General features: G+C 40.4%; 1 protein-coding gene across 1 annotated transcript; it reads right to left on the bottom strand.

Moving 5' to 3' along the window:
* Positions 1 to 1,593: 1,593 nt before the first annotated feature.
* On the bottom strand, positions 1,594 to 19,721 carry SMC2 (structural maintenance of chromosomes 2). The gene is made up of 23 exons (XM_068762857.1): positions 19,453 to 19,721; positions 18,860 to 19,009; positions 18,321 to 18,482; positions 17,514 to 17,624; positions 16,412 to 16,533; positions 15,976 to 16,132; positions 15,074 to 15,265; positions 13,991 to 14,126; positions 12,294 to 12,469; positions 11,939 to 12,122; positions 11,377 to 11,450; positions 10,601 to 10,747; positions 9,678 to 9,899; positions 8,542 to 8,684; positions 7,552 to 7,651; positions 6,966 to 7,078; positions 6,423 to 6,651; positions 5,469 to 5,663; positions 4,437 to 4,637; positions 4,039 to 4,155; positions 3,488 to 3,586; positions 2,652 to 2,861; positions 1,594 to 1,938 (listed from the first exon to the last, which is right to left on the bottom strand). Exons 1-23 carry the CDS (start codon positions 19,618 to 19,620, stop codon positions 1,828 to 1,830), a joined length of 3,519 nt encoding a protein of 1,172 aa, XP_068618958.1. The 5' UTR covers positions 19,621 to 19,721; the 3' UTR covers positions 1,594 to 1,827.
* Between the last annotated feature and the right edge of the window lie 74 nt (positions 19,722 to 19,795).

Raw genomic sequence — 19,795 nt, forward strand, 5'->3', positions numbered from 1 at the left:
AGAATGACATTATTCAAGACAATAAAATGGAGAAAAATACTTAGTAATAAATAGTTAGTAGGCTGGAGAGATGAATTAGAAGAATCCTATACACTGAAACAGATTTTTTTAAAGTTTGAAAAAGTCCTTGTAGAGGAATACCATAACATCATACCCCGAACTTTTAATTTTAAATTCGTAGTTGCATTAATGATGGGAAACATCGCTCAGCCTCAACTTCGTAGTCAATTCCAAAGGCTTATTTGGATTGAAGTTAAATAAGAGGGGATTAAAAATGAAAACACAACACATTTGAAGTTACACTATCCTGTTCTAGATGGCGCTGCTTCTATTCTAGGTCTCGCTACTCATTACACCTGTACATACAGATAGTTCCTGCCGCACTTAATTTATAAGTGTAAGTGTACTTATGTAAATGTAAACAAGGTTAGATTGCAAGACTTCCAGGTGTTATAAACCTTTAAGAAAATCGATTAAGAATGTTATCTGACTAAATTAAATATCACGTTAACACAGACGGAATTCAAGTCCACAACTGTTTTCATATTTCGCTGACTTACCACACGCCACGATGGGCTACTAATTATTGTATGTTGTATATTTTTTTAATTCACGAATTTATTTCAGTTTCTTTAAGAGTTTGTAGGGCAACATTACGTCATCATCGGAGGCTTATCGAAAAGGGGAATTATACAAAAATAAAATTATTTATTTACACAGGCATAAAGACGGGCGAAGCTAAAATGAATCCACACACTTGTACTCCGGAGTCCGTGTTGTTACTCCCTCAAGACATACCGGACCTAGGAAGTATCCCACAAGTTTTTTTTTTTAATTTATTTCATACTTGTTGCAATGCCAGACCATCATTTGACAATAAGTGATATTGTGCCGAGTGTGCAGCTGAGAAAGTCGTTGATTTAATTTCCATTACCAAAGAAAAACTCATATTTATAACAATTTACTATACTTTATTTGAAATTACGAAATGGAATCTGCCTTTAACGGGCAAGGGCGCTACATCTTATGTACCCTTGATATATAAAATTCAAGGTCTGAGTGAATAGGTCTACCGAATCTGCTTCATCATCAGAGTAGTTGGTGGTCAAATGCAGACAATTGTTAAAAAAAAAAACATGTTTAACATTCGAATCTTTTATAAATAAGTACCTAAAACTACGAATCAAGTAGAAGCTGCATCGGTCTCAGTGAATGATTAAAAAAAGAAAAGAAAATAATTAGATTAATAAGAAAAGATTAAGATTTAGAAAAAGCACTTAGAGATAAAATGTTAATTCTTAAACATGGTCTCCTTGTAAGAGACGGTTTCAAGAATTTCGTATTTATTTTCATATACATAATAACTACTACAGTATAACTCTACTTACTTTATATTCAGTGATCAGCACTATAATTTTTTTTAAATCTCTTAGGTCAGTTTGGTTTACCGGGAAGCGGATTTCAGATCGTTCCATGTCGTCGTCTCGTAGAGTTACCGGCCTTAAGAGTTCACAAGCCAGGGCAGCTTGATTGAAAGATGTTACGTCGCTGGCAGTGTACAGGCGGTCAATAAAACAAGTGTATAATCAGTACATATATATAATACATATTATATACAAATAACAAGGCGAACTCGGTCGCATCACAGGCGCTTCAATTGGCGGGCGGCGAGGAGCCAGAAGGCTCGGTAGGGAGTGAGGAGCCCGTAGACTCGGCAGGCATCGTTGGCAGCTCAAGCGGCTCAGGGTCCGCTGATATGGATGCAGGAGTTGCCTGCGCACCCGGTGCGGAGCCAGCAACTCCGGCGTGGGGGGCGGGGGCCGTCGGTCAGCGCGTGTTGACAGTGCGCTGCACGGCCGACATGCCGTCCACGAAGCGCGTGCGGAACAGCACGTTGGCGTTGTTAAACATGCCGTCCTTCAGCGACACGATGATGAACTGTGCCCGACCGGTACATTCAACAGATTAGACACATTTTTATGTCATCATTAGACACACAGACTACGTGATTTCCCAGCCGCGTCCATTGTTCTGACGCAGCGCTCCAGTTACACGGGCAGTTGATAGCATTCCACACCACTCGTTCTTGCGACATGGACTACGTTTTCCATCCGCATTTGTGTACGTGGTACAGTTGCGTGGCTTATATCAAGGAGTATTACATTCAACCGTTATAGCTGTTATACTAAAGACAATTGGTTTAGTATTGTTACCTACACACTTTGTAATAAGAGCTTCACAGAAGCTATACGGCACAATATTTATTTTAAAAAGAGTCAGAAATCTAAGCGTTGACCGCTCACTAGGCAGCATCATCATCACCACATCAGCCGACAAAAGCCCACCGTAAGCCTACCCTTTTCCAGCGACTTTCGCGCCCTCGACTATGTCGTCGATCCGCCTAGTGAAAGACCTCTCCACGCCACACCTACCAGCTCGTGGCAGCCACTAGAGAACCTTTCAGCCACAAGCACTGTAGGTTGTACGAGCAATGTGCCCCTCCCACTTTCATTTTAAACGAACAATTATCCGGGTTATCTCGGTGACGGTGAAGGTACCTTGAGCCTTCTTATAAAGTCCATTGTAAATAACACGTCTCAAATACACAAGTCATCACCAACAATTTAAAGATACAAAAGATTATCAGGCACCTGCGAGTGTTTGAAGTGCTCCTTGAGCATGTGCCCGATGTTCTGCGTGTGCGAAAGGTCGAGCGCCGCGTCCACCTCGTCCAGGATGTAGAGCGGCGCAGGCTTGAACAGCAGCATCGCCAGCACCAGCGACAGCGCCACCAGGGACCGCTGCCCGCCCGACAGCTCGCCCAGCGACTCCTTCCACTGGTTGTTGAAGCCCACCTTCACCTGCAACTCACGATACGCTTCTTGTAGTCACACTCACACCAACATCACCCACCACCAAAGATGTGTGTGTGTTTCACTAGGCTAATAGTAGAGGCAAGCCGCTCCGCGTGAAATTTGTGAGTCATAATCCATCTGCTAAATGTTACTTATTAGTCAGGTCACAAAGCATGGCGTCAGTGTAAAATTTAAATCGGAAAAGACCCTCAACTACTTGTATCTTCTATACAACCTGTGGTACACATGTTTGTGTTCAAAGTGCGAGGTCTTGAATAACTACACTATTGTGCAAATTATTTAATTAATAATTTGCTTATATTAGCGGTTTGTTCCTGCTTCACAACATATTAAAACTTAATTTTAAATCTAAAATTAAAGCACACTACTTATTTGATAGAAATGTATGAAACTTTGTTGACGTATCACATATATAGATATTATAATCTATACATCAAAAAAATTGTTAATTTTGTCGCCGTCTTTTCTCAACAGATCAGCATTCGAAACCGGAGGTAGCTTACGAGTTGCAAAGTTAAAATATTGGACAATTCAAAAGCACATATACATGTATACTTGAAGAAGGATGTTTTGTAATGCAGCGAGTAGCGGTAGAGAGCGGGAGCGCTCACCTCGAGCCCGTCGAGCACGGTGAGGCCGGGCGGCGGCGTGAGGCGCGCCTGCGCGCCCGCCAGCAGCGTGCTGAAGATGGACCCGAAGTCGCGGTTCACCTGCAACATATACACAGAAACCTTACAATACCTTTACTATATGTTTAAGTACTCAAATAATAAGTTATGAAATACAAAAGCTGTTAGTTTCTGAATAAAATTAAGACAATAGAAAAACCTTTCAAAACAATATAGTTTATCATTATTTCTCTTAGGATTCTACAGTACCAGGCCATCCTGGAAACAAAATGTTTATCAAGTATTGATTGTCATTCCATAATGAATTTCCTGAAAAAAAATTGTCCCGAAAACTTAACGGTTTCTTGATCGAAACCAAGCCGAGGCGGCTCCTGAAGTGCCCTCTGGTCCACAGCCGGACTTATGTCTCCCTCGTAGTTCGCAATCCACTTGGCGGACTTACTATGCGCCGCTTGCCGTCCGTGGCCTTCATTATAGAACGTTACTAAAAAGGCTTTAGACGCCTTCAACGCTTGTAGGTCTCAAAGCGGTACCTGCTCGCAGGCGGTGATCAGCGTGCGCTTCTTCTTCTCGTCCAGCTCAGCCATCACCTGCACCAGCTTGGCGCGGTCCGCCTCCACGATCTTCTTTTTGCGCAGCACATCCTGATACTGCATCAGATAAAACATACATTATAGTCATCGTTGTTTAAAGCCTCCATAAAAGATAGTTTTCGAATGGCGACCACAAGCCGGCAGCCGGGGCTTAGCTGGGCCCTCTTCTAGGTGGACCGACTACATAGTTATGATCGCGAGAAGTCACTGGATAAGTGTAGAACAAGACATCCGGTCTTCATGGCGATCTTTGGAGGAAGCCTATGCCTTGCAGTGGGCCACTATCGGATGACGTGGCGATGATGGTACGTCAGGAGGAGTTAGGCTCGGAGGCGCACCTGCTCCTCCTCCTTGCCGAGCAGCGTGTGCGCGCGCGCGTTGAGCCCGCGCGCCAGGCGGTCCTTGCGCTCGCGCAGCTGCTGCAGCCGCTGCCCGGCCACGCCCGCCTGCCGCGCCGCGAAGTCGTACAGCCCGCCCGCCGCGCCGAAGTACTCGCGCTCCGACGCGATCCACGTGTGCTCCTCCTCCAGCGCCTTTATCTGCAAAAGATTACCTACATGTTTTAATTCAAAATATCTTTACTCGAGTAGACATTTATAAATAATTTTGTATCGTCGATTATTTTCATATTATACCACTAATAAGTAAGCTACCACCGGCTCGAAACATTTATGAGCCAGCTCGAAACTCCACGTAATGTATCAACAACATAACTTTTAAACGTTGCAATAAGGTTTATTTAATAATATACTTTTATATTGCATTTAAAACTAATTACACTATATACACTAGGACCCATAAAGGATTTGTTATATTTTAAGCTTCACATATTATACCATTTATTAAATTTTGTTAGTTAATATTAACGCCCTAAATTGCCCTTTCCTGTTTCTTTCATCTTCATCCAAAGTTGACCGGTAGAGATCGCCCCATGCGATAAGATCACTCGATGTACCACCGCAGCATAAATTATACAACTTTTATTTATTACATATTTTATTAGGTATAGTATTTCAATATTATGGTATACAAAAAAGTATTGATAATCATTTATTGTTATAAACTATTTGGATTTTCTCTATTTTGAACCCCCCTTTTCCAAAATAAATTGACACCTCAGACCCCTATAGACAAATTAAATATCCTGTCCTGGTTCATTAATAATAATAATGAGATAAAATACCGTGTTTATTTAGTGAACAAATTAAAAATAAATTAAATGTCTTTTTTATCAGAATTTATCAAGTAAGTTAATGTTGTATATTTTTAAAGAAAGATCATTTTTCATAGTGAAGTCACAGAGTTGTATTGTGGTTTAAGCATTAAAATCGCCTGCACTCCGGTAAACTTAGTGTGAAAAGTCGTGTTACCTTCTTGGTGCACTCGGTGGCCTCCGTCTGCAGCTCCTTGATCTTATAATCCAGCTCCTTGATTTTCAGCTCCAGCTCTGCGTTGGTCTTGAGCAGCTGCTCCTTCTTCCGCATCAGCTGCGCTATGTCGCCGTTTTTGCTCGCTATCTCCGCTTTTTTATGTTTAATTCGGGAATGTATCTCTTTCACTGCTTCCTGCAAATAATAACATCTAATTTATAGTATGTACGTCACAATGCTAGGAACTGAGCCTGCTCCAAAAATGTCATGGCAGATACAAAACATTTGTAGCTGAAATATGAAACATGTCAATGATTTCGTTGATGATTTCGGACAAAAAAACTGAACAATACTTATTTACAATACTACTTGGAGAGAATATAGATTACAAGATGTCCCTCGCCTTCGCGAACTTAGTGGATGCACCCTCGACTCAGTTATCCCTCTCAAATCACGATATTTGACATTTTCAAATTATATGGTAACATGTTACTAATTTTACGGCCCCTTTACAACTAAAAAGAATTACGCCATAACAATAAAATGAACACTATTATAACAACGCCTCCATTAGGAATTTTTACCCGCTACCGTCCTCGTAACAAACTTCAGCACACATTACTGTTGGATCGTCCTTGTTTGAAAAACCTATGCGTTGAATAAAAGAGATCCCATGCTTTCCTCATATACCACTTTCAAAAGTTTACTGATTCCTGTGGAGCCGCAGCAGCTATATTCCGAACACATACCTGAAATTTGAGGACAGATCTGAAGTGTTAATGTTAAGTTACTGCCGCTGGGCTTCTTAAAATATTCTTTGCCTGTATTTATAGGTGAAGCCAACGGTTTAGTTCTATACTACCAAAAGCAGTTTCCCGTGGAGCCCTAGGGGTCCAACCAGACCACTTTTGGGAGCCAACGCGTTAAATGATCGTTTCAGTGATGATCTCTTACAGCAGCGGCGGCGTGCTCGTCTCTGGCGGCGGCGAGCTTGGCATTCAGCTCGCCGGCCGCCGCCGTGCTGCCCTCGAGCTGCTGCGTACTGTCGGCGACGGCCTTCTGCAGCTCGGCCACCTCCAGCTTCAGCGTCTCGAACTCCTGCTGGCGTTGCTTCCACGCGCTGCTGTATTTCTCCACGTCGCTTTTAGCTTTCTTTAATGCTTCTTCTGCTTTTTTGAACTCTCTGTATAAACATAAGGCGAGATCACTTATAACTGTGACACTCACAAGAGAACAAGCCGAGGAAGAGGGCGGCCACCGCGTGGAAACAGATATAATAAATGGGAAAAAATATTCACAGCCCCTTAACATCCACTCTGTGTTAAAGCTAGTAACCGTAGCTATGGTATTAGTATTTAAGTTTAATTCAATATTTCTAAATTAATGACCCCATGCCTCTGGCTTATTCCCGGCTTAAATTTTTCAAAGAAATAAAATATCTATTGCATTCTACCACCATTTAGTATTCTTAAACAAAAAAAAATAAATAACAGTTACCTCTCTCTATGCCCTTTGATGTCCTTGACTTTGGCCTCGAGCTCGCGCGCGCGCACTGCCGTCTCGCTCTGCGTGACGCGGTCCCGCTCTACGTCCGCGCTCAGCTGCGTCACCTGCGCACACACACGCATCTTAACACTATTACACTGCACTAAACACTATTGATGGCGGCACGCATGTACATACATGTGATTAGATTTAGATGTAAACATTTTAAAGGGGTGAAGGTTTATCTCATATGACATTAATTTATAAACGGTTGTGTACCTACTCAGAAATCAATGATTTTAGAGATAATAAATAACGTGTAATGATATATTAAGGAAAACGTTTTCAAAATTTTGATTGCTACCTCGCCCTGCACACTTGTACTGCCAGAAGTAACTGGCCTGCCGCATTCCAATAAAAATATATATCTATGTTACGTATTTCAAAGTGACCATTTTATATAGCTTACTGGAATTGTTGACAAATTAGCTACACGTGCACCCCATTTAAAGCTATTACACCTATAACCATTCAACGTGTGTGTAAGTGTGCGCGTGTGAGTATGTGTGAGTATGTGTGCGCTTGTGTGCGCGTGCACCTGTTGCCGCAGCGTCTGTATCTCTGCGTGCATCTGCGCGTGCGCTGTGGCGGCCACGCGCACACTGGCCACTTGCAGCGCGTGTGTAGACTCCTGAAGCCTGCGTGCACAAAAATCTCATTATATATACTTTATCTAGTAATACAAAATAATAAACACTATACAAGTAACTGGGTTATGGTACGGGATCGGAGGAAGGTACCAGTTCTGTTATAAAAGCCTTGATTTGCTGTGCTGAGCTACGCCAGTTACTACTTGCAGAGTATCTGGTCGTAGACCTCTTATTTTCACCTCTTTCCTACACAATGCAACTCTTCGACTATTTAACACGTTCCATGTCGCGGCAATTTTTGAATATTTTCCATTCAGGTCGCGTAGCTCGTATACAACACTCCACACTTTAAAAATTAAAAAAGTCGCTTAGGACGTATAATTTACACTTTTTCAATGCTGCAAAACTATAATTAACGGGAAAAAGTTATAAATTTTAATATGCTGTGCGTACGTGATGTGAAGTTATCTATATTCGAGTCTACAATTCATTTGTTTAGGAATGCATTGTTTTTCAATGAGAACTGCAAATGGCCTGAACGGAAAGTGCAGCGGCGGATGTATACGCCCAACATGACATGGAATGAAACTATATGCTGACTTCTTTCATCCTTCCGCTTCGGTTTTACTGAATTTCCTATTTTTTACATCTTAGCAAAATATTCAAACTGGTAAGAAATGCCTACAAAACATTATGTTCGACATTACACAGTTAAAAGTAATTAAATAAATAAATAAACTAATTAAACGTTGAATGCCTTATAACAAAATAGCCAATATCAATTACTATTTAAGTACTAATAGGTTGTCTGACAGCATAGTCAAATTTTCGGCAGGTCACTGGCCGCTGTCTTATTATGAAGGTCCATCGGCTAATATGAAGATGAAGTTGTAGTATGTTGCCAGATTGCACACTTAAAAGCTGCGTTGGACACTTACTTCTGCTGCAAAGCGTCGTACTTCTCGGCGGCGTGCTGCACGGAGCCCAGCTCGCTAGTGCAGGCGGACAGCTGCTGCTCCGCGTCGCGCAGCTCCGCTTCCAGCCGCTTCATCTCTTGCAGCTGCATCAGCACTGACTCACCCTGCCACACATTTACTTCTACATTGATGTGCATGTGTACATGTAAGAGGACAAACGAACAAGTGCAAACATTCACTGCCTGCTGCAGAGAATTAGTTTATAATGTCTGCTGACAGTGCAATACTTACATTACTTACTTAAATTTACTGTCAGATCACAGGCTGAAGTACCAAACACTTTACAAGTGTGACTGCGATGTCAGTGAGTGAATGAAATTTTTTATTAATAGCTTTTTATATATATATTCCATTAACATTAATAAGTCATACATTAATTTTTCCATCTGCTGACATGCTATATAACTTTATCAAAGCAAAGATATATGGTATACTCCCTTTTCATCTCCATTCATCATATGTGCACATATTTAGTAAATTAGTTTGTGCAGCACTATTACAGCTGTGGTTGTTGTCTATTAATTTTTTCAAGTTTCTCGATCGCAATTCAATAAAAAATATTAAATATTGTAATTGAAAGCTACAATTTTAATATTTTTGTGTGTGGATGTGAACAAATCGCACCATAAACCCCTTTTTTATTAAATTTAATTTTTATGTTGACAGTTGTCAAGAATTCTTTTTTATAGTAATTTATTTTCAAAATTATTCTTCGTAGTCCCGGTAAATATTGAATAATTTAAAGAAAATTACGAATCAATTTTGACCATCTAAACACAAGTGTGCGTTATTTTTCATTTATTTTTTCGTGGGTCACTGATGCCTTAATTGCTTCCGTAGTGTTCCAGGACACAAGGAGAGAGAGCCTAAACCTTGGTAATTTGCTACCTTTTACCTGAGCGTTCCTGAAGGAACCTTTAATTGGGTTGCTGCTATATACTACTTTATTGCCTTAAGTGTTTCCCGCAGGGCGATATGCGTGTAAGACATGATAGTAGAGGTGCCCAGAACGATATGAGTAGAGGGATGCACGGGAATTGAGATAGGGATGTAAGTGTAGATGTGTGCGATGGAGTGATTATATGAGCGCGTTTTACCTTGACGCGCGCACCGCCAGAGAGCGTGCCGGCGGGGTCGAAGACGTCGCCGTCCAGCGTGACTGTGCGCCGGCGCACGCGCGGGTGGAAAGTGACGCGGCGCGCCGTGTCCAGGTCGCTACACACCAGCACGCCGCCGAACACCCACGCCATGGCTGGCCGCACGCGTTCTTCGAACTGCACCAGGTCCAGCGCCAGCTGCACGTTCTCCGGACCGCCGCCCTGTCGCAGTCATCACACAAATAACAAAATGTCATCATCAGTAACAAAACCAGACAACACCGAGATATACAATAAAAACTAAACCTAAACACAGTTGTAATAAATAGCCTTACTCAGACAAACTAGCTATTGCATAGGAAAACTTTTTTTTCTCTGTATTAGATGTAAGTTTAAATCATATCTACAAAAACAGAATAACATAGTTATATAAAATAATGCCAGATAGAAACTAAAATCAGATCAGTGAGCAATGGTACTCCAGCAGTAGAGTGAGACTTGCGATCGTAGGTCGCGAGTTTATTCCTGGCATACATACTTATATAATTCACACTCACTGTGCATTAAATATAAAGGATTGCCACTGTTCACAAACAAGTTTCCAGAGCATGGGCAGTACACCATAATACCACACTGCCTGCCAAGCATGGCAATTATCGTATATCCCACCATAGATATCTTTGACCGTGACCCATAGACCTGGGGCTTGAAGTGAGCATGGGTTGGAATAACGAAAATGAGATCAAACTCTCTTCTACATTTTAAACGCGCGAGGATTCTGAACGCGCTCTGATTTGTGAAGAGACCACAACAAACTATCATCCCATGTCAGAATTCCATCGCAGTGCGATCGGCTTGGCTGACACTTCGTAAACATTTATTACACGCGGTTTATAAGAAGTGATGTATAGTGAGTGGCTTACAATTTCCTGTGCAATGCGCACAGTCTCCCGATCTATGACGTGCCCTGTGATTTTGTTGAGGGGGATGATGGTGGTCCTGGTCTGCAGCTGCCCGCGCTCCAACAACAGTTTGCTAGTCACCTCCGTGTCCACCACCACGTTGTACAGCTGCAAATCGCAAAATAAGCTTATAAAACGATTTGACTAAAAAAAAAAACAATTCCTTGTATGGAGATCAAAAAACGCGAGCAACGCCTCCCGACCCGGTCACGACGAACTTCGTCCAACATTCCTGGAGTTTAACGGGAAGGTGGTAAGGAATATCATACGCCAAAATAAGATTTAGGAGTAAAGGAGCGCGTCTAGTGTAGCCCTATGGAAAAAAATTATATAACATATAAACAAATAAGAAATCTATATAAATTAATAAGAAATAATAAAGACGGTGTGAATAAGAAATGTAAATAAAACCGAAACTGAGTCATGAATTGAAATACTGTAAAAGAAACCGTTATCTAAGAAAGAGAGGAAAGAAAGGCGATGCATGGAAGAGGATATGTATTAGAAAGAAATGAAATGTTGTGAAGCATAAAAGGAAGAATAGAAGAAATTGTGTAGGTAGTAAAGATAATGCGAAATCCATCCCCATCCCTCCATGATACAGGGAACGTGAGGCCTAAAAAATTGGAACCATGCAAGTAGATGAAAAACACCCAGTCCTATTGGAAATTTATGGAAGAGGTCTGCATCCAGCAGGAGCAGGGCACGGTGATGCTGAAGGAACGGCGACCACTCACCCGACCACCGGCGGCCGTCTCCAGCGCGGTGCAGTACTTGGAGTCGCGCACGTCTATCAGTCTGCTTACGGTGCCTGCCGCGGAGATGATACATTAGTAGATAGACAACACATAATGCATATTAAGCTGCATGTGTCATGATAGGCAGGAGAAACAAAAATTTAAAAATCATGTAATGTCTCCCAGTATGACTGCACCCAGAAATAAACCTGATGTGACATGTTTAGAAACCTGTACAATTACTTTTATATCTAAACTAAACTGTAATAGATACTTCATATGATTAAGCCCCACTTGCTGACCGACACTAATGAGCTTCTTGTAATATCCAATTGCATAAGATTTATTCAAATCATCACGCAGACTCCCTTCCGCAGGGTCGCGAGGTTTTGGTGTGGAGGCTACGAACATTGACCTTGTTAAGATGCCGGGAAGAGGCTTCATGCGACTACCAACCGGTCTTTTGGAAATCTATGAGCGAGGCCTATGTTCAGCAGTGGAAATTCTATGACGTGTGCTTATGGGCAGGAGTGCTAGAGTCCGTAAAGTTGTCGGCACGCACCGGCCACCCTGTTCGGATCGAAGTCGGGCTGCGGCGGGTGGTAGCGGAAGTCGCAGCGCTGCAGGCGCGCGGACAGCGCCTCGGCGGCGTGGCGGCGCGTGCGCACGCTGGCCTGCAGCGCACGCGCGCTCTCCCGCAGCTGCGCGTGCCGCTCCTCGCTGAAGTTCACCCGCGATAGCTCCGCCTGCACAACACACGGCGCTACTTGGAGTTTTCGGATTACTACCATAAATGTCGCAAAGATTGCAATGTCGATTAAATATTATATAACTAAAACTTTTCACTTATATTGCATTAAAATTTTATCTAATTATTTTGAAACAGAGAGCTCATGTCATACAAGGGCGTGTAGTACCTGCAGCTGGTCGACCTGCGCCTGGTGCTTGGCGATGCTCTCCTGGTCGCGCTGGTACTGCGAGCTGCTGGACTTGAAGTCGCGCTCCAGCGTCCGCAGCCGCTCCTCGGCGTGCCGCTTCTCCATCGTGCTCACCGTGATGCGCGTCGACGCCTCCGACGCCGCCTGCATCGCGGCTGCCAACAACATAAACATTGTAATAAATATACGAAAATAGCGACGTACACGAGCACGAGAAATGAAAGCACGCTTAGTAATTTATTTGTAGGCAACTATTTATACTTTTATTATAAACCCACTTGTAATGCCTATGGATCATCACGTAATAACAACACGTAATTTAAAGTTCACTGCAAAGAAATCTTACCAGAACAAAAAACAATAAAGCTTACAAACAAATTGCTTGGATTACTATATTAAGAATGATTGTGAAGTGATGTGATCAAATAAGAAAACTAGACCGAGTTTATTATTGGCACCATTCTGAGATCAGAGCACTCGTGAAAAACTCCTGTTAATGTTTAAAGGGTTTTCTATATTGTGTGGGCCAGTGTCAGCGGATCCCAGTGGTGGTGGCGTGACAGAACAAGTAGACACAAGTAAGCAATCTGTTTTCAAACATCTCGTGTGCGTTTTGTCGGCTCAGCGGCACGCGCGATAATCACTCTCGCGCTACTATTGTTATTTTATTATTGATATGTTCTAAGTATTGCATTAAGGATGTTCATGAAAGTGCTTTGATTAAAATTTAGGGCCCTCAATTTTATAATGATTTTGTCATATAAGACTTTTTTGATATTTATTGCAAGTTTTACACAATTTATCACTATAAATTAGCCAAAATGGAAAATAATATAAAGTTAGTGGTAGTGCTTATGTGAGTGAGGGTTGACCATATAACACCAGCTGTTTCTACAGCGCAACAATGCAATCGAAACTATAGCTTAAGTGTCCACCTGCTAAATGTTTACAATTAAGTTTTAAAACACATGACTCTATGCTTGATTTACTTAAAGAACCAAATACCTAACTTTTATCACACAATTTAATGCTGGAGCCTTTCTATGTTACATGATGTGAATAGTGCAATAGCTTAAGCTTTACTGTCACTTGGTTAACCTTTTAAGTGCCGTGAGGGCCGCCGGCTACCTCACAATTTTTTATCTGTACATCTAAGGAATATTATTTTTTTCCGACCCTCCGGTAATTATTAGCTTCATTAAGAACCTAGCATCTGGATCACGGGATAGTATACGATTTGCTTGATTTAGAAGCGGTTACCATGGGTACCAACGAGACCGCGGACGGCCTCACTTTTTATATAAAATTTACATTAGAATATGTATATAGTAACCTTTCTTGGTATTGAATTCATAATTTATTCATATTTCAAAGCTAGCTTTGAAAACCTATCGTGTTTTCTGTGTTACAAAAATGTGACCCGCCAGCGACCTCATGGCACACCGAGTACTCTGTTGCCTTTAAGTGACATGAAGGTCGCCGGCGGTCTCAGTACATAATTATATACATAATGTGTTATATTCATTCATAGAATGAAAAAATCCCAAATTTTCACATAAGGAAAGCCTACACTTGATATTTCCATTTGGCACCTAGGGAAGTCATGGCCAAAACAGCTTAATAGTTAGAAGGTTAACATGGAGTTTGTAATGAAGTAATGTCGGGAGTCTGGGTACCCATGAGCTGGTCCTGCAGGGACTCGGAGTTGCCCTCCAGGCCGCTGCTGACGGCCAGGAAGCGCTGCTGCGCGTCAACCAGCGCCGTTTCGCTCGACTCGCTCGCCGCCTTCATGCTCTCGAATGTGGCCGACACCTGCCAACGTGACAACATAATCTGTCAAAAACTATTCTCAGAATGCAAATTACGTAAAAAGAAATCAGTCTGGTAAGTTATAGCAAAGCTCAAGCCAGAAACAATATTGTTTTCTCGAGCTACATCTACCGTTTTTTATAACTGATTATTAGGAGTATAGCTAACTATATAAAATAGACTTTTTATCTTAATTCTTCGCCGTAATCGACTTGCAATTTAGAGATGAGTAACAAAAATTGATTTTTGTCAAAGCAAATAGATTGCATTTAAAATGTAATTTATTTAAAACAAACAGAAAATTTTTATTTGAATATCACTTAAATAATAATTAATTGTCATACCAAAAATAAATAGGCTCAACGGCTTGAAACCAAAAAACATCTTATTTATATTTATACACTATCAATATATATTTTAAACAATCAGGTGTTTAAAAAATAGACAGCAATAATAATCATCTTCATCTTCTTTTTAGCTGACAGACATCCACTGCAAGGCATAGAACTTTTCCAAAGATCTTCACGATGCCAGTCTTACACTGCCCACATGCAAGCACTTCCCGCTCAACAAATAGTCGACACTGGCGGCAGTCTACGCGGGGTCTTCCCACAGGTGATCCTTTTAGTCTTAACGGCCACCAGTTGCATGAGTGGTAAGCCTCGTCTACTGCCACTTTATACGCGCAACCCTTTGAGCTGCGTCAGTGACCTTGATTACATTAATCGGCCTTTAAAAATTACTAGAGGTTACAGCACAGTCAAACTTAGCAGTTAGTGAATTCGTCAGCTTTGTAAATTGCCCGAATGCATATGAATGCATATTCTACAATCGCTTCAAAGTCTGTTCAACCAAATTTCATGCTAGATATTGCGAGTGATTGAGCCCTAGTACAGGCTATATAACTTATAATAGAGAGCTGTAACAAAACAGTAGGAGGGTGCGCTGACCTCCTGCAGCTCGGCCTCCTTGCCCTGCAGCGCGGCGCGGTCGTCGGCGAGCGCGCGCTGCAGCAGGCGGGCGCGCGTGCCGTGCGTGGCCAGCGCCTCCTTGGCCTCGCGGTGCGCCGCGCTCAGGTCAGCCTCCGTGCGCTCCACGCCCGCGGCCTCCGCCTCCAGCTGCTGCAGCACGCTGCCGCTCTCCTGCGCACACATGTATTTATTATTATCTACAAAAAATAAGTTTTGTTTGTGAAAAACATAAAATGTTACACTATTAACAATCAAAACACTTAACTTTACATACTGAAAAACTTTGTGACATTGTTTGCTATTTTGAATTTATATGGCAACAGCATCCAGTGAAAGAAAATAGAGATTGTTGATGTTAGATTATATCTGACAATTTTCTAATTTGTTTTTTATAATTTGTCGCAAACACAACTTCAATTATTATGGTAATGTTAATACGCAAGTACCGTATTCACTTGTATACAATGCCAGAAGAGCTCAATTGGACAAAAATAAGACAAATTGATCACCACTGTAACGGCAACTTTCAGTTCAAAGTAGCAAGGTGCAAGGTTTCTACGCACTCCCTGATCTATAAGCCCATTACAAACTCTGTTGAGTTTTTATGGTCATTTTTAACACCATGCTCCATTCAAATAGTCAATGCATTCATACCCATGTTTTATAATCACTTACAAAATCATTTACACCCTAATATGTATCCATGAAAGCAAATATATATTTGATGGATTTGGGCATATTATGAATGTTATTGTTTAAGCTATATATATTTGCCTATAAATTGACGTGTTAACTTCAGTTTGAAAAGCAAGCCTCTACAACAGATCCACACAGTAGAATCAGATAAAACACAAATGCAAGGTGACAGTAATGCCGCGCACCTCGTCCAGCCGCCTGTTGAGCTCGTCTGCCTGCTCCTCCAGGCGCTTCGCCTCCACTTCGTTGCTCTTCATGTTATTTTTCTTATTCTTAATGTCGTCCTGCACCTCGCGCACCTTGCGCTCCGCCTCCGCGGCGCTGTCCTCTGCCCTCACGTATCTGAAATTAAACATTAAGAAAACTGTGAAAATTTTAATATTTCATTTATATTAAACGCGACGTGACTAGGCCCACCCAAAAGTAGTACCGACGACGTAATTAAGGTCACAGGAAGTCGCTGTTTGCGGGCAACGCCATACTGGCCATTATGGCGATCCTTGGTGAAGACCTATACTTTGCATTGGATGTCTATCAGCAGATATAATCATTTTAAGTTCAAAAAACCATAATTTACAGACTTCTTATATAATCTAAAAGAAAGCTTAGGAACATACTCACTTCCATGCCACATAGAGTCTGGTCAGGTTCTCCAGCTCCCGCACGACCTTCTGATACTCCTGAAATTGTGACCTCTCGTCTTGCAGTTTCTGTAGCTTTGGTGCTATATCTTCCCTTATAATCTGCAAGTACCAACCATAGTGTTGCAATTTAAGTTTTCATTATAATTACTTTATATTACGTCATGGTCTGCCATGCATTGAACAATATATATAAACAGTACAAAAACCAAAATTAATTTTTTCATCATTTTTTTCTGTTGGTTCCCACTAATCTCAGAAATAGCTGGACTGATTTTGACTTATACTGGCAAGCAGCTGAAGTAGTAAAGAGTAACTTAGTCTACTTTTATTTCCAAAACATTTTAAAAACAATAAACTAAACAATTTTTTATAAATTACACATAGGCAAAGTCACAGGTACAGCTAGTATTCAAAAATTATAGTTTTTAATATTACTATTAATGTACGAATTTTTTTAATAATTTATCCATGTATATTATCCACTTGAATCAATTATAATGGCCCCTGCTTACACCCTACAATGCCATGAGAACAATACCAGAACCCAATTTGATAGCAATCTGATAAATAAATATTGAAGGATGCCCTCAAATCAAAGCTATGACGATTTCATATGGAGAAGAACCCATATTGACTCAAATAATTTTTTTCTATTTTGATCACTAAGTGTTGGGCATAGTTCTGGGCCGGCGTGGCCCACGTTGTATCTTAACGACGGCAAAGTAAATCGGCTTGCTGGAGCAAATGTATCACCGAGTATAGACCCTCACTCAAAGTTGTCTTGTAAGCGCTATGCAAAACTCGGAATTACGAGCAAAGTTGTAGTGTCTTCACTTTGACACAGTTTTATGTTTAAAAAACACGCCAACCCCAAAGAAAAATAAACATCTCTTCTCAGAAGATACAAAATATACTGGTGAGAAACCATAATCATGTGTAGCTCTAGCTCGTAGCCTAGCTTAATGCGTTAGTAATAAATAAACTATAACAAATTTTATTTTTAAACTCATGCACAAAAATTGCTCATTTAGATTTGAATATGTAAATAAAAAAATAAATTTCCTTAGTTCCTCACATACATCATTCAACTCTCTAAGCTTTGCATCCTTCTTCTCTATAGTTTTCTGTGCGGCTTGTTTTTTGGCCTCATACATCCTGGTACCAGCGGCTTCCTCAACCATAGATAGAATCTGTATACAATCAATATAGCTGTAAATAACTTTAAATACTTATTTTTAAAAAATAACATAGTAACTATTATTTAAAATAGCGGTAAATCAGTGGAAGAGGACTGAGACTTGCAATCATAAGTCATGAGTTCAATTCTAATTAAAACATCTTATATAATCATCAAATTGTGCATTAATTATATAGTATTGACACTGCTCGCAAACAAGTTACCAGAGGATGGTCAACAGAATCCTCCGTGTATGTTCTTGTGCAATAAGCATCTAATGGTGTGTATGGGCTGAAATGACAAATAATTTACTAAGCTCAACGGTACAATCAAAATGAGTTGCATAACTTAGAAATCTTGTCTTCTCTCTATAGGCTGGCTTCTGCAACCAAGCAGCACTGTGCATCATTTTGTATCAGGATACCTTAGCATATATCTACAATAAAATTTTATCTAAAAAGCAATAAGTGTGGTGAACCAGATTGAAAGACTATACTAAATGGATTAAAGAAATGAACATACAGACTACATACACATTAGTGGGACATACAGTGATTTTTTAAAGGAGGAAAAAGGTTGGTAGATAAATAAACATTTACAAATATTTTAATCAACTTAAATATTTGGCTCAATTTTACCATGTTAATTTTGTAATAAAATATAATTACACACCACACAATTAGGGGAACACAAAAAAAGATCCACTCACCTCTGGTGGTTTCATGTTGAGCACCTTGGTTATGCGGCCCTGCATGATAAGGAAATGCGGGTTGTTGACATTGAGCTGCACAGAACAGAACAAGTCACTCACCCTCTTGTTCTGCACGTTGATGCCGTTTATAAGGTATTTGTTCTTCCCACCCATCACAACCTATAAACAACAAAAATTCATCTGAATATATGTCTATATATACATATAGTAAAAGTATAAATGGACAGTAATGATTAGAAATATTTGCTAGAAAAAGACAGTGGTGGAAATAATGCTTTTATAACCACATATTAGAGAGTTACTATTTAATCAGAATTAGTGCGAGCAGCACAAGACTACTCATTGTGGAGTTCTTTGAAGGTGACCAATGCCCTGCAATGGGTGTCTATCAACTGAAATGATTATGATAATGATGATATTCAACCAAAAGACTTAAAAATAGGAATGGAAGACAATCTTTCCAACAGGAATCAAACATGTCTCAGTTTTGATTATAATTTAAATAACATGCAAATATTGTGTTTGCATGTTTATACCTGACGTGTGACTGTGATCTCGTCATGGTTCTCATAGCCGATGGGGCATTGTGTCTTGTCTCGGTTGTCAAAGGTGATGCTAACAGTGGCTTTGGTAATGCCTGCCTGCCCATGTTTGTAGATGAGCTCCTGCAGACTCCCAGCTCGCACCTACAAATGTTTATTTATCAAAAAACACACTGCTTTGCTCACAAGAATTTTATTATTATAGACCTACAAGAACTAGAAATTCTTATTGGATATGTTGTCAACATTATCAGAACACTATTTGTACCAACATTTTTGTAGACACCCACATACTTGTTATTTATAATTAATTCACAAAACTAGTACATAATTTCAAGTACATTTTTCAGCAGTTACATGTCATTATTTACTTACATAATTAAGAAAAAGCAACTAATAAATTATCGCTAGTGATAAGAAAAGAAGCTGCAGGCGGACTTGACTACGGGATATACAGATGATGATTGTAAAAGTAGGAGTGCTTCCGCAACAGCAAAGATTACACCATGTTTAGGTAGACAACACGAAACAAAAACGCATTTAATTTTTGGCGCGAAAACTTTTTTAACGTAGAAATTGCAACTTACATTTGACAAATTTGTAATCCCGAGTACAAAACATATTGAATCCAATATATTAGACTTTCCTGTGCCGTTGAGTCCAGTGATAGCGTTAAATTCAGGATCGAAACCGGTCACCTCCACCCGATTGCCGTAAGACTTGAAGCCATCGAGGACAATAGACTTAATATACATCGCATGAATAAGCGAAATACTAACTGTATATTAGACTAAACAAACGGTTGTATCTCAGGAAACAAGTTCAATACTTAAAAAACAAGAAACCGTTGCGGATAAATTTGTTTGGTAAATTGACATTTATATTTATATCTTTTTGAGTTACCAGTTAAATAAAAATTAAATTTACCTA

The sequence above is a fragment of the Battus philenor genome, unplaced genomic scaffold (assembly GCF_028537555.1).
Source record: "Battus philenor isolate CCGP_79_NKW_IND1 unplaced genomic scaffold, ilBatPhil1.0.hap1 SCAF_17, whole genome shotgun sequence".
In the NCBI taxonomy this organism is placed as follows: domain Eukaryota; kingdom Metazoa; phylum Arthropoda; class Insecta; order Lepidoptera; family Papilionidae; genus Battus; species Battus philenor.

Excerpts from the sequence above, each read along its gene's own strand:
- SMC2 (XM_068762857.1), bottom strand. The coding sequence starts at position 19,620 with ATGTATATTAAGTCTATTGTCCTCGATGGCTTCAAGTCTTACGGCAAT. Across the intron at positions 6,652-6,965 it reads ATCAAAGGGCATAGAGAGAG|AGAGTTCAAAAAAGCAGAAG; the intron begins GTAACTGTTATT and ends ATGTTTATACAG. Across the intron at positions 2,862-3,487 it reads CCGTGCTCGACGGGCTCGAG|GTGAAGGTGGGCTTCAACAA; the intron begins GTGAGCGCTCCC and ends CGTGAGTTGCAG.